The sequence below is a fragment of the Prionailurus bengalensis genome, chromosome A3 (assembly GCF_016509475.1).
Source record: "Prionailurus bengalensis isolate Pbe53 chromosome A3, Fcat_Pben_1.1_paternal_pri, whole genome shotgun sequence".
NCBI classification, from domain to species: Eukaryota; Metazoa; Chordata; class Mammalia; order Carnivora; family Felidae; genus Prionailurus; species Prionailurus bengalensis.
In genome coordinates, this window is record NC_057354.1 from 66457728 (window position 1) to 66471681 (window position 13954).

Below are 13954 nucleotides of genomic sequence, written 5' to 3' on the forward strand. Positions count from 1 at the left end.
TTTGGCTACTCTTTATATCTTCTATTTCCTTGCTGATACTTGTTTTTATTTTTCCATTAGTTTCGTGTTCCTAATTGTTTGTTGAAGTATTTGTATCATGGCTGCTTTAACACCCTTGTCAGATCATTCTAAAACCTGTTATGAAGGGCACCTGGGTGGCTCAGTTGGTTAAGCGGCTGACTCTTGATCTCGGCTCAGGTCATGATCTCACAGTCTGTGAGTTTGGCCCTGCGTTGGGCACTGCACTGACAGTGTGGAGCTTGCTTGGGGTTCTCTCTCTCTCTCTCTCTCTCTCTCTCTCTCTCTCTCTCTCTGCCCCTCCCCACTCACTCTCTAAATAAATAAATAAACAAACAAAAAAAAAACCTGTTATGGGTGCTGACATCTTTTCTCCTTCAGTTTGAGATCTCAGTTCTTGGTATAATGAGTGATTTTTGACTGACACCTGGACATTTTTGTATTATATAATGAGACTGGGCTTTATTTAAACCTGTTTTAACTGATTTTCCATGATACCCCTGTGGCAGGGGAAGGACAGGTGCTGCCTCCTTCCTAACAGGTGAAGGAGAAGTCTACTCCCTACTCAGCCTCCATCAATACCCAAGGCCAGCAGCTCCTTACTGCTGGACGTGGTTGGGAGTTTGGATTCCCCACACGGTCTCTCCAGACACTGTAGTGGAGGTGACATTGTTATCCCTGGGTGGTGAAAGGCCTGACCCTTCACCAGGCCTCCGACACACCCCACAGAAAGGGGGCGGGGAGTCTCACTCCAGCCAGTTGGGAGTTCCTGGGGATGGAACTCCAGGTTTCCTGGGGTTCTCCACTGACCCTGTGGGCAAGAACGGGGCCTTGTTACTGTCCAGGGATTGGGAGGAATGGAAGTCCCAGCTCCTTACTTGGCATCGTCTGGCATCACCTCAAATACAGGAAGGAGGATAGCACCTCATTACAGCATGGCAAGGATGGAGGCCTAGGCTCCCCACTCAGTCTCTGCTGGCGGGGCCACAGTTTTCCCTGTGGTGTTTGGCTGGAATAGAGAAACTATTGTCTAAAAGTTTCCTGCCTTGTTAGATTGCCCTTTTCTTCATTCTCTGGCTAGAGAGAGCAGGTTTTTGTTGGGGCTTTTTTATGTGCGCTCCTTTTGGCATTTCTGGGTTGCTGGCTTCCTTAGCTCCAAGTCTGGATAGATCTGGTGAAAACAAACAAACAAACAAACAAACAAAAAACCACAAAACACACGTAAGACAGAACTCACCACCACATTGCTGCTTACATCCCAGTGTCCCTAACCAGTCTGCTTTCTTCCCTCCACCTTTCAGACTCTTCTTATGTTTGTTTTACAAATAATTTTCCAGGGTTTTGTTGTACTTTGTTAGAGAATAGAAGTGTATCTACTCCATCTTCTCAAAAGGCAGAGGTCCTGGGTTTTTTGGTTTTTTTGTTTCTTGTTTTTAACATCCAAAAGTTCAGACATAATGTTCATAGTTTCTGCTACTAATTCCCTAGTTGAAATGTTAGATTGGTTGGGTCCTTGATAAAATGGATTTCCCCTTGAGGTAGAGAAGTGACTTAGCTCTTGTTTTTATTGGGGACGCTACATAAGAATACTTCTGTGTCCTCTGATGATAACACCTTCAGGGGAAGTCTGGAATATGACACAAAGGCTTTTTTTTCTCCTCTCTAGAAGGTACTGAAGTCCAAAATCTAGATCAGAGAGGTTACATGGCAAACACACAATAAACACTCAATGAATGAATCAACAAATGAACAAACTCAGGATTGACCAAAAATTAAAAGCACTGATGTCTCATCACTTTGTACTTAGGGGCTTGTTGGGTTATGCTATGCGTCTAGCTAAAGTTAATGGGCTCTTCATATGCAATTGAGATGAAGTATGAATTAGTACAACTCTTCTGGATAGAAATTTAGCAATACTTACTAAGGCTTAGTAAGTAAGCCTTACTTCTTTGCAGGTTCAAACCTCAGTAATCCACTTTCCTCAAGAAGTAAGAGTATAAAAAAGATTTGTGTACACAGATACCACAACGTAATTGTCAACACCACATAACAGAACACCCTAACTTGTAGTTCCTCAACAGATGGATTGACATCCATGATCTATCCGTTCAGTGGAATAGAGAACATCTTTTGACCCCTGCTCCGGAGGAGTCATCAATCCCTTTTTAGCCCCTCCAACCCCTGCAATGCAATAGGGGCCCAGGCTCTCTAGCCAGACTGAGGAACAGGTGACTGAGTATTAAGTATCTACTTTGTGTAGTGTCAGGCACTTACTAGATGCTTTCTACATTTGCCCTCATTTTGTTAACCCTCTTCTCCTTTCTGTAGGTAAGTTTTATTGTAGTAATTTTTTAGATAAGAAACTAAATTTCAAGTTCGCAGCTGAAGAGAGCAGGCCTACGATTCTGACTCGACTGCCTGAGTCCAAAGCTTATGCTCATATAAGGCTGCCTCTCTCAGATAGATTTATCCCCATCTTAGAGATAAGGAAACTGAGGTGCAGAGATGTTCCTGATACATTCTGAAAAATCCTTCAAGTGGGTTATGAGAAGGCTAGAAGAGAGGAGGTATGCAAGAATGTCACTGTGTCCCTAGTATCACAGGTCCCTCTCCCACCAGGGACATTTGCTAAACAGGACCACAAAGGCTAGCACGAAATAGTTACAAAGGGAAGTCAGCTGTGAAGGAGGAAGGAGGAAGGAGGAAGGAGGTGTCTGTCTCGTCTATTTAATGGGGTGACTCTACCTTGTTAGGATCTGCTTCCTTCCCCCTCCAGCTGCCTCAGTCCCTTCCCAGCAGCCAACAGGATGAGGTTGTTCTGGGAGCCCACCCATTAGATCCATCCAGAGGGGCAACTCTGGATGAAGAAGAGCCAATGCAACATCCAAAGATCTTCGGGGGGCAGGGGAGAGAGAAGGCAATGGTTAACTTCCTTCCTTCCTTTTCAAGTGGCAGAACAAGGTGTCATTCCCAAAATGCCAGGGGAGACTGTGCTTTTTGCTTGGGCCTGGGAGGCTTTCAAAAATGCTACCTAATTAAATTTTCTGCCAAAGAAAAGACAGTCACCAGACTCCAGGAGAAAACAGTTACTTTCCTAAGCTAGACAATGCTGTCATAATCTGAACGTGGCCAGAGAAGAAAGGTCCAAAAAGTGATTTCACTCAGAAGAAGAAATGCATCAAAGCAGAAAGTGACTGATTACTGGGAGTCTACCCCTGCCAAAAGAACAGGGCACAGCCAGGGAGGGTCATAGGACCTGTGAGGGAGCAGGCACATGGAAACATCTGTACTAAATAAACAAAACCTTCACGTGGGAGGAGAAGACCCCTATTGGACAAAAATCAACTGCTCTTCATTTTGTTTCATCAGCTTTATTGGTCATATACCCAGGATTCAATATATAAATCTTTCAAAATAACTAGATATTACAAGAATAGTTTACAATTCAGCTCTGATTGCACAAATACTTGACACAGGAAACCATTTTTTACAAATACATACGTTTTCTTATAAGAATACTTCAATAAAGAAAATAGGTCTCTATGCGTCTTACAGCAAATCCTAGGCAGTTTTTTCCCCTTTCAGCCATCATTTCAGGTTTTTTACCACAGCAAGTCCACCACATCCAATAGACCAAATCACAATCTGCTGCTACTTCTCATTTTCAACTGTTACTGAGATCCACAGTCTTAATTAAGAGTTTTTAGGCTTCTTTTTTTAATCTTTCCTGATCTGAAAGAATTCACATATTTAAGCTAGAAGAGGTCATTTAAACACCATGCCTTCTAAATATAGCTTGCAGCAATATGGGTGCTGGGTGATCTTCTCTCTCCTCACTTAGGCAAGACCAGCTAGTAGCTTTACCCCACTGTGCCAAGCAGGAGGGATAAAGTCCTTGCATTCCTAATAGTTTCTAAGCAGCAAAAACAAACCCTAGAAATAAGAGTTAAATACAAGTATTAAGAAAGCTAAAACATTTGCTAATGATTAGAATAAAGAACATTTTAAATTCAAAGTCTCTCCTAAGACGAAGAAGACATAAAAGAAAGGATGTGGCAGTAGTTTTACAAAATACTGGAAAAGCGAAAAAATGCTAATCACTTAGGTCAGTTGTGTATCATTCCCAAAGTGTCAGAAGACACAGAATCTTAGACTCTATGGCTAGCTGAATTCAGTATCTGGCATCCTTCTTATGCCTTGTGATAGTCTAATACTCACTTGCCCAGGGTGGGGGCAAGCCATCATTCAGGCCAGGGGAACTTTGTGGAATACTGACCACCTTTACCGAAAGAGACAGAATCCACCAGGAAAACATTTGGCATTTACGCCATTCCCTCACTGTTACTGAAAAGTGTGTCTACTTGGCAAAGCTTCTCTTACTTTTCCGGTAGCATGAATGCAAACCAAGAGACCAGCAGCATCCTACAGTCAAGTTCCTGAGTACCACACTCCAGCTGTCCAATATTCTTGAAAAGATTCTTTAATCAAGCCCTTGTCCAGTAAGAGATTTAACAGTACTTGGGGACTACAACTATGTCCTGCTTCTCTTCTATTTCTCTTGATTTCTCTTTCTCACCCCAGGGTAACAAATCGCTATAGGTTTTTACCAAAATACTGTTGCAGTTGGAAAGGAGTTATTTCGCATTACCGAAAGTGTTTAATCACATTATGACGGGTCACATTCGCATACAACTAGATGGCCAAACAACGTCTACTGCAGTGATTTTGCAAATTCCGCATAGTCAATGTATCCATCATTGTTTTTGTCATCGTCTCTCAAAACACCATCTATTAGATTAATCAGTTCGGCTTCACTCATTGGTGGTGCCTGTTCATTCGCTTCCTACAAAATACAAATTAGACAACGATGAGTCGCACGTTTTACTGGAAGTGCTTAGCTAAGGTCTAAAATGTCCATGTTCGTGTGTCCAAAAACTCCTTCCATGTAGTATGTGGCTACTTCTAGGAATCTACAAACCATATAACAGACATAGAGTCAATTCATAAAAATCCAATTTAGAAATTATATTTGCCAGTGAAAAAGAAAGATGCAATCAAAGCAGGTCCTTGCTTGTTTTTTTTTTTTTTTTTATTTTTTTTTGTTTTTCAACGTTTATTTATTTTTGGGACAGAGAGAGACAGAGCATGAATGGGGGAGGGGCAGAGAGAGAGGGAGACACAGAATCGGAAACAGGCTCCAGGCTCTGAGCCATCAGCCCAGAGCCTGACGCGGGGCTCGAACTCACGGACCGCGAGATCGTGACCTGGCTGAAGTCAGACGCTTAACCGACTGCGCCACCCAGGCGCCCCACTTATTTGTTTTAAAAATTACTTTTCCCTCTTTTCTAATTACAGAAGTAACACATGTTCACTGGAGAAAGCTAGGTCTGGCTTACACAGAATTATGAGGTTCATAATTCCCACAAACCCATTCCAGAGAAAAGCTGAGAGCTCGTGCTCTCCCGAGGGTCAGCTCTGGGTGCAATGTGCCCTTGTAAAGTGCAAACGGTCTGCACTGGACAGCGTCCTGGGGTCAGAACAAGAGGAAGGCACTGCCAACCAGGAGACCATGTTACAGTCTTTGAGACAAAGGTGTTTCCCCTGCTCCAGAGGGAGCTGCAGCAGGGCTCACTGTGCTGAGTGCTATGCTAACGCTGTTCACATTCTGCCAATTCTTCCTTTGCCACCTCTCCCACACGTACCCTTTGCTCTCCTGTCACTACCACCAGCCTCGCCTTCTGGGACTGCTGAATCCCAGGTCCTCTCCCTGATGCCAAGCTCTCCCCGCGTCCATCAGTCTGCCTCCCACGGCAAAGGACTTTCCCGTGACACTGCCACTCTTCTGCACAAAGCCATTGTTAGCGCTCCCCACCACCTTCAAAGCAAACCCGAATCTGCTCTCCTGCTAGCCACCAGGAGCACGCTCGCACCACCAGCTCTGCCTGTCCTCCTCTCCGCATTATAGACAGAAGTGTGGCAGGGCAGGACAGACACTAAACCTGGACACATCTGGATTTCAGTTCCCTCACCTCTAACATGGGGGTAATAACTGTGCCTGCCCAGCCCACTCCCAGGCTGCTGCAAAGACTCTGTAAATGCTCTGCAAACCTCTTCATACGGAGCACTGAGTAGTATCACACAAGTCCTCAATTATTACTGAGTCCCTTGATCACTTGGTTTGCCACCCTTAAATAAAACAGCTTCTCCCCTGCTCCTCATTTTGATGTGGTCTGTCCTTCAGGTGCTGGTTCTCAAGCTCTGGTGTGCAGTAGGAGTCCCTGGAGATTCTGCCTCAGTAGGTCACCCTGTGTGAGAAGCGCCTCCGAATAGGAAAAGAGGCAGAACGGAGCGATGAGCAGACAAAGAAGACACAGAAATAACAGTTGTACAAGGACAGCACAGGTCATCAAGATTGAAGACTGAACCTTTTAGGGGGGAGGGGGGGCGGAGAGCACTTTCTGAGATGCTGCCCACTGAGCTACCGCAGACCTACCTCCTTATGGACGTGAGTGATGGCTGTGGACAGCTCCAGGCCATCAAGCAAATTATTGCCATCATAATCATGCATTTTGAAATAATGGAGCTGCAGTTCTTGTGGGGACATCTCCGCCTCTGGTTTGTTGATGACACCTTCTAGATGCTCCATGATATGCCTAAAAACCGATAGTCAGACTCAGACCACTTGGCAGCAACCCCGGGATCACACCAAAACGTTAAGAACTGAAAAGTTCAAGATCTTAAGGTTCACTCATTCCAGAAAAACAGAAAGCGTGGCAAAGCACACTCAAGGATGATAGATACAGGCAAGGCCATGAAAGGGGCAGGGAAAAGTCAAACAGTTCACCTGCTAAGCTGGCAAGATTATGGGTGTTTTCCTCTTTATTATTAGAATGCTGTTATAATATCATGGGAGACTAGCAATTAAACACATTTTTTGGAACCAATTCAAGGAAAACAAATTATGTGTGAGCCTAACTGGCCCAGGACAAAAGTTGCAACAAATAATTCAGTGTTAGAATGTGACAGTAAAAAAAGGAAAAGCTCTAGTCAGTCCAGAAACCTTAGTTTTATCCTGGATTCTGTCACCACTACTGTATACACGTGTGTGAGAATGTGTGTGTGTGTGTGTGTGTGTGCGCGCGCGCGCGCGCGCGCGTGTGCATGCACGCATGAGCATGAATGCAGAGGGGCTGTCTGTATGTCTGTCTGTGGTGAAAGAGAGACAGGATGAATTCAGGCAAGTCATTTATCTCATCTGGGCATCAAGATCCTCCATCTATGAAATGATGATGGAAAAAGACTGCCTGATTTACAGGTGGTTATAAGGAATAAATAATCACTCTTGAAAAACGTCAAGGAGTTGTACAAACAGTAGAAGGGTGGCTACCGACTGCAGCTGCAGGGGGGAGGCTCTGGGACCCCAGCCCTGGCTGGATACGTACTCTTGGTCGTGCACTGTATTCTTATCCAGGCCCACGCTGCCAGGATGGGAGAAGCTGGCCCCAGGCTCCTCAGCCCCAGCACCTGGAGCACAGAAGGCCCAGAGCAGACCACACAGGAAGGGGGTTCTGAGCAGCCGCAGAGATCTCATGGTCGCCGGCACCTGGGAGGTGGGGAACATAGAAGGTGTAGGTGAAAACACCAGAGCTAAGGTTCTTTCAAAACATGACAGTGTGCTGCTCCTGGAGAAGGAACTCAGTGAAAGGAACGAGGTTGGGGAAGAGAACATGTCCAACTGGACCTAAGGCCAGCTCTGCCATTACAGTGTGGGATGACCTTGGGCACTCCAAGTCCCCATCACTCAAAGAGCAGGTGGGAGGGCTTCATGACATTTCCTGAAGCTCCTTCAGAATGCCAAACAACTCAATGAGAGGTTAAAGGGATCTGAAGATTACTCCTGCCTACAAGAAGCTTACCGTCTGGTGAAATACTTCCTATGGAGAGCACTAAAAAGGCAGAAAGCGAGGTGTCCTAAAGAAAAATAAAAAACTGAGAGTTCAGAGGAACAAATTTCCTCTGGGTGAGGGAAGATCAGTGAAGGCTGGGGCCACAGTTTGCTGTGGACGTGCAGGGACTGAAGGACTAAGGCAATGCTGTGAGCAGAGCAGAAGGTCAGACAAGTGGGAAAGAAACTCCAAGTGGTGTAGTCAGGGGGAGCCTAGAGGATATGAAGCAGGCAGAATGGTGGACAATGGGGCACAGAGGTTGACCAGGCTCTATGGGATATGGCTTTGCATGCTAGGCTAAGGAGGCTGAAGTTTCTGGAGAACAGATGGGGAGCCACTGAGGATTTGTGAATGGGAGATGAGATCAGAGCTTGGTTTCAGAGTGGCTCATCCAGCAGCACAATGGGGGCAAGGTATTTGGTGGAGCAAGACCAGAGCTAGGAATGTGGCAGTTGAGGGAAGCGATGAGGCAGGTCAGATCAAGGCCGCAGTAGGGGACATGAGAAAGAGGACATTAACCCCTGCCTCATCCATCTCCCAGGACTGTGACAGGTAACCCAACCACTGTGAAAGAGCAGCAGAAAGGAGAGTTACACAGACGTTAGGATTCCATTAAGTACTCCCGGAGTTTGGCTGGACCTGCAACTATGGTCAATAAGATACAGTCAGCTACACAGTAAGTTCCTGAGGGCAGGAGTGCTTCGTTCCCAGGGTTCCCCACCAAGGCTCAAGCAGGCCTCTACGATTTGTGAAATTCAAAATCCCAGTCTTTCCGGGGGCTTATAGACCGATCTCAAAAAGGTGAAGGACTGCCATACCAACTAAGGCAATGCTGTGAGCAGAGCAGAAGGTCAGACAAGTGGGAAAGAAACTCCAAGTGGTATAGTCAGGGGGAGCCTAGAGGATATGAAGCAGGCAGATGGTGGACAATGGGGCACAGAGGTTGACCAGGCTCTATGGGATATGGCTTTGCATGCTAGGCTAGGACCATGTTGGTCCTCCACACCAACACAAGGACTACATATCCATCTCCCAAAAGGCAGCACAAATTCTGCTGATAACAAAGGCCAGTGATTTCTAATGGGCCAAAGGTAGCCACAAGACCAAACCAACAGCAGTAAAGAGAAAGCTTTAGGGTACTGGTCATTCCTTGCATCCATCACACACACAGCTCACTCCAAAGCCTCTGTACCTGGGGCTGGCAAGGAGCTGTGTGGCAGCCCTCTCACCCATCCCAAAAGGTGGGACTCCAGGGAGAATACCATCCCCATGACGTTCAGGAAAATTTCCCAAACCCATGTTGCCTATCAGTGATAACCCCTTCAACAGTTCCTTCCTCAAGGGAACAACAGTCGCTGGGGTGTAACTTCCAGGGGGCCAAAACACAGCATCTAATCTTACAACTGTATAGGGACATCATAATGCAACATCATACTTAACAGTAAGAAATGATTTTTAATATTTAATGAAAAAGAGCAGACTGCAAAAGTCTGTGAAAAATAATTTTGTAAAAAAAAAGTATATATTTCATACATAGAACAATGGCTAAAAATGGTTAAAAGATTATTTTCTGAAATAGAAGGTGTGATTTGGATTTTTCTTCTTTTTATTTTTCTCAGTTCCTACTAAGGATTCTAAGGATTCCTAAGGTCTAATGTTCCTACTATAAACATGTTTTTCTTTATAAATGTGTATTTAATGTGACTTACCCCATAATTTTGCTCAAATATGTATGAATGGAATTTAAAGCAGGGGGGGGGGGCTTCCATTTAATTCTCATCCATAGAAAATAATTCAGGACCAGAAACTACATTTCCAGTTTTACCAAATAAAAGTGTCCAGACCCTGACAAGGCCACTGCCACTGTATCTGGTACCCGAAAACAAGGTCTCAAGTTACTCCCAGCAGTGACTGCCCAGGCCAGAGCAGAACAGCTTGGTCTAACCACGTATCTTAGAGTTCTGAGACAGGAGAGATCAGAGAGGGAAGCCAGTTCCTCCCAAGCCTCTTAGACTCATGCACAGTAGACATCGCTTTCTCCAGCAAGCCTTCTTCAAATCTGAGTCTGGCTTAGGTGTTCTTCCCATTCGCTCCTGAGTGCCTCCCTTCAGAAGGGTCCGGTCTGACAACAGATGCGAATGCGACCTTGAAAACTGCCTGATTACTTGTAAGTGCTCCCTGCTGGACTGAGCTCTATGAGGGCAGGGAGGGAACCACATTCCCAGCAGCAGGCACAGCGCCTGGCACAGGGGCTGACGGTTTCAGCCTGTGTGCCACAGTCCTTAGTGGGCGGTGGGGGGAGGGATTCCCATCTTCACAGATACACTGCTGAGTTTTGATGTCAGTGTAACTGAGCATAAAACTTTTTTTTGGAGATATCTATCAGATAGTCAAGTGATCAATGAACCCATAGCATAATTTCTTATAACTATGTGGTTGGAAGCTTAGTATCAAATTGTGTATGTGTGTGGAGGAGAAATAGGTTCTATTTAAAAAACACCAAAAAGAAACCAAGGGATAGGTAATACAGTAACTATGGGTCCACATTCTCTCAAGGGAAGCAGAATAAAGGTCAAGAACCAGTTGATGTGGACATGTCCCACTTTGGTTTGTTGCAGCAGGTTTCTAACAGAACATAACACAAGTCCAATCAATCTACCAAACACAGAGGAAAAACTTTCCCTCAAGTGCTACAGTGAGAACAGGGAATCTGCCACCTAACAAATTAAACTGTCACATTCAAAAAGAAACATAAGCAACTCCCCTTTGCCTGAAGAACATGTTGCATCACCCATATTCCAATGATTTAGTTCACGGCCATGAGCAAACAAGCTGTTAGATAAACCCCAGCAGTTCCCAAGCTCACTGCCTTCTTTGAGAAATTATAGAGGCCAGACTGGAAAAAAATCCAAAGGAGAGACTTCTGAAAGAGATTTCAGAACCCAACCCCTGCTTTCAGACATCCTTGACAAGAAGCCTCAGTCCTGGGAGGGAAGTACCAGACCAGGCTCAGTAGCCAGTCTCAGTGTAATAGGGCTGCCTTCACCGCTCCAGCAGCCTCTTCCAGGCCCAGAACCTTTGCTCCCAATGTTCCATTAACCTGTCTGCCGTCTTCCTTCCAGGCCCAGTTCAAATGTCATTTCAGGCTTCTTCCAGCCACACCAATCTTTCTCTCCTCTGACTTCAGTCTGCAGCCTCTCACAACATATAGTCACATATTGTTCTTTTCCCTCCCTCTGTGAGGGCCAGGACACTGTCATCTCAGTCTCTCCCTTACTCTACCAATCACAAAGTGCTAAGCTGACTGGAGAACAGCATATCCTCAGGTCTGATTCAGGGCAGTGGGTTTTGGCACCTAGATATGCTGTTCCCTATCACAGAAGATCTGGCCTAAGCTGGAAAAATAACCCCTTTGGAGCTCTCCCACCAGGGCCTGCCTGGCCAGCTTGGTCCACCCTCTCCTCCCATTGTGTCATTAGCCCTATCAGCATGTTAAGAGTTTGGAGCCAGCCTTCCTCCTATAAAGATTGCAGCAGCTGTTAGCAGGTTTTCTCTCCTGCCAGGGGCCCTCAGTTAAGAATTCAAACTCAGGGGCGCCTGGGTGGCTCAGTCGGTTGACTGTCTGACTTCGGCTGAGGTCATGATCTCGCAGTTCACGGGTTTGAGCCCCACATCGGGCTCTGTGCTGATAGCTCAGAGCCTGGAGTCTGCTTTGGATTCTGTGTCTCCCTCTCTCTGCCCCTCCCCCACTCATGCAGGCGTATGCTCGCTCTCGCGCTCTCTCTCTCTGAAATAAGTAAATATTTTAAAAAAAGTGTTTTAATTAAAAAAAAAAATTCAAACTCAAAAGCAGCCACACTCACTAATATCCAGACATCCTGTACCCAAAGTCAATGCCAAAGAAAAACTCTGAAGGGTACTTCCCATTTACCACTGCTACGGTCCTGGACTGAAGGCAAGAATATAGCCAGGTTCCTAGGCCAAAGAAACTGCTACATGGGTTGGAGATTGAGAATTGGTTCTGAAAAGCAAAACATTTAATAACTTGATCCATATGTTTATTTGGGGAGCCCGAGAAGCGGCCAGGCTTCATTATGCATTTAACCAACACACTCCTTACTAACAGCCTGGTGCCACACAAGGTACTGAGGACTATGGCCCAGACAGGTGCCTGTCACACTGATTCCAGCCTGGTGGAAAAGAGAGACTAATAAATAGACCCCTATGGAGTACCGCTGAAACCCTAACCCACACCTGGAGTAACCCATGAGGGAGAAAAGGATTTTTTCAACTAAAGTACAGTACTTCAGGCAGAGAGAAAAGAATGTATACAACACCTAAGCCTGTAAGAGACTTGGTCCAACCCAGGAACTACAAAAGATTCAAGAGGGTCGAAGACACAGTAGAGAGGTAGAACTGGATGGAAGCATATGGTTAGCTTGTCTAAATAATTCTGCAGGCTGGCAGGGAACTGAAATCTGCTACTCTGGGATAAGCAGGCCCATTTGATAAGGAGGGTGTTTGGCCAGGGGGCCTAATCCATTGGAACAGAGTGGGGAAGAGAACTAGAGTAAGGTAAAAACAGAACAGGTCATGAAGGGCCTGTATAAGCTATGTTCAAGAGCTCAAAAGAACAATGAAAATCCACTAAGGACAGAAGGGGAATGGGGGAAGGGATCTGCTGACATTAACAGGTCTGTGTTTTAAGATTATCACTCTGGCTTTCCAGTACAAAACAAACTACAAAGGATCAAAAGACCAGTCAAGATGTTATTGATGTAGTGCAGGGGTGAAATGACGGTGGCCTGAACTAGCTGCAGCAGAGAGGCCATGGATCAGGGGCGAAGTGGGAAGTATTTAAGAGACCTGTGATAGATTCGATTGGGTGGGTGAAGGAGTACCGAGCCGGGGCGGGGATGGGGGGGCGGTTAGAGTGACGCCCAGGTTTCTGGCTTGGGCACCGGGTGCATGGCGGTGCCATGCCCAGACAGGGGATTCAAGAGGAAGTGGGCTTCCCCCATCTTCCCACTCGCTTGGCCAGACAGGACCTGTTTGTTGTGACCCCCCTCTGGGACACAAGGTACCGGCGGTAGACGAGAGTAACGCCCCCAGCCGGGCCCATCTGGCTTCAAAGCCCCCGGCCGCCTCTGTTCCAGGAGAGTGGCTGTGCTCCCGGTCGCCGGCTAAGCTTCCCGAGGCAGAGCAGAGGCCGAGACCCCTACTCAGGCCGCTCCCGCCCCGCAACCTGAGCCAGAAGCCCCGAGCCCCTGAGAAGCGCCGGGATCCCGCCCCACTGCGGACGCCTGAGTGCCGCCCCAACGACCTCCTTCTCCAGGGTCGAGCCACAGACCTTAGAGGACGAAGCCCGGGCCTCGGCTCCTCCTGGATTCACTCACCCTCGCTGCACCCAGTTTCCAAGCAGTTTTCCTCAGACGCGAAGCCTCCTAGCATGAGCCTCGCCAGCCCCCGTCCTTGCAACCCTTTTCCTCGCCCTCCCCGCCCCGCCGCGCTGTGCGCATGCGCGCTCCCCTCTGGCCGCCCATTGGCGCCACAGAGTCCCACCCCTGCCCGGCGCGAGGCAGTGTGGACCGCTAGGGTGATTCCACGTGTAAAGGGCCCGGAACCAACTAGGGCCTGGCAGGCGCGCAGTTCCTCAGCCAGCCAGCCAGCCTTCCCGAGGGCGACAGTCGGCTCTAGCCTAGGTTGGGCCACTTGAGCCTTCTCGGCCCGGCAGCTTGCTAGGAATGTAGTCCAGCGTGGGACATAGGATGGCTAATGGGGATGGGGAGGATGCTACAGCTGCCTTCCATTCGGCCTCCACCTTTACAGGTTCCTCGGTTCCTCCACCTGTAGGTTTGGAAGAAAGATCGTGGGAATCCTAGTTCCACTTCTCATGAAATGCCTAGAAGACGCTGGAGCCAGCTAGAGATCCTGCGATTCCAAGATTGTCCTACTTCCAGCCTCCACTTGCTGCAGTCCACAAACCGCTT

The 13954-nt window shown here is 47.0% G+C and overlaps 1 protein-coding gene across 5 annotated transcripts; it reads right to left on the reverse strand.

Annotated features, from left to right (window-relative positions):
- Positions 1-304: 304 nt before the first annotated feature.
- MCFD2 (multiple coagulation factor deficiency 2, ER cargo receptor complex subunit) lies at positions 305-13482 on the reverse strand. 5 transcript variants are annotated; one of them, XM_043603326.1, is made up of 4 exons: positions 13361-13482; positions 7461-7621; positions 6512-6671; positions 305-1189 (listed from the first exon to the last, which is right to left on the reverse strand). In XM_043603326.1, exons 2-4 carry the CDS (start codon positions 7607-7609, stop codon positions 1127-1129), a joined length of 372 nt encoding a protein of 123 aa, XP_043459261.1. In that variant the 5' UTR covers positions 7610-7621; positions 13361-13482; the 3' UTR covers positions 305-1126. The 5 variants fall into 5 exon arrangements, with proteins under 5 accessions (XP_043459261.1, XP_043459258.1, XP_043459259.1 ...); XM_043603323.1 differs by lacking the exon at positions 305-1189 and adding an exon at positions 3374-4861 and having other exon boundaries at positions 13361-13481; XM_043603324.1 differs by lacking the exon at positions 305-1189 and adding an exon at positions 3374-4861 and having other exon boundaries at positions 13315-13446.
- Positions 13483-13954: the final 472 nt, after the last annotated feature.

Bases quoted from the DNA above. Each gene is read 5' to 3' on its own strand.
- MCFD2 (XM_043603323.1), bottom strand. From the start codon at position 7,609: ATGAGATCTCTGCGGCTGCTCAGAACCCCCTTCCTGTGTGGTCTGCTC. The intron at 6,672-7,460 runs GTACGTATCCAG...ATCGGTTTTTAG, and splicing joins AATACAGTGCACGACCAAGA to GCATATCATGGAGCATCTAG. The intron at 4,862-6,511 runs GTAGGTCTGCGG...TGTATTTTGTAG, and splicing joins TCACTCACGTCCATAAGGAG to GAAGCGAATGAACAGGCACC.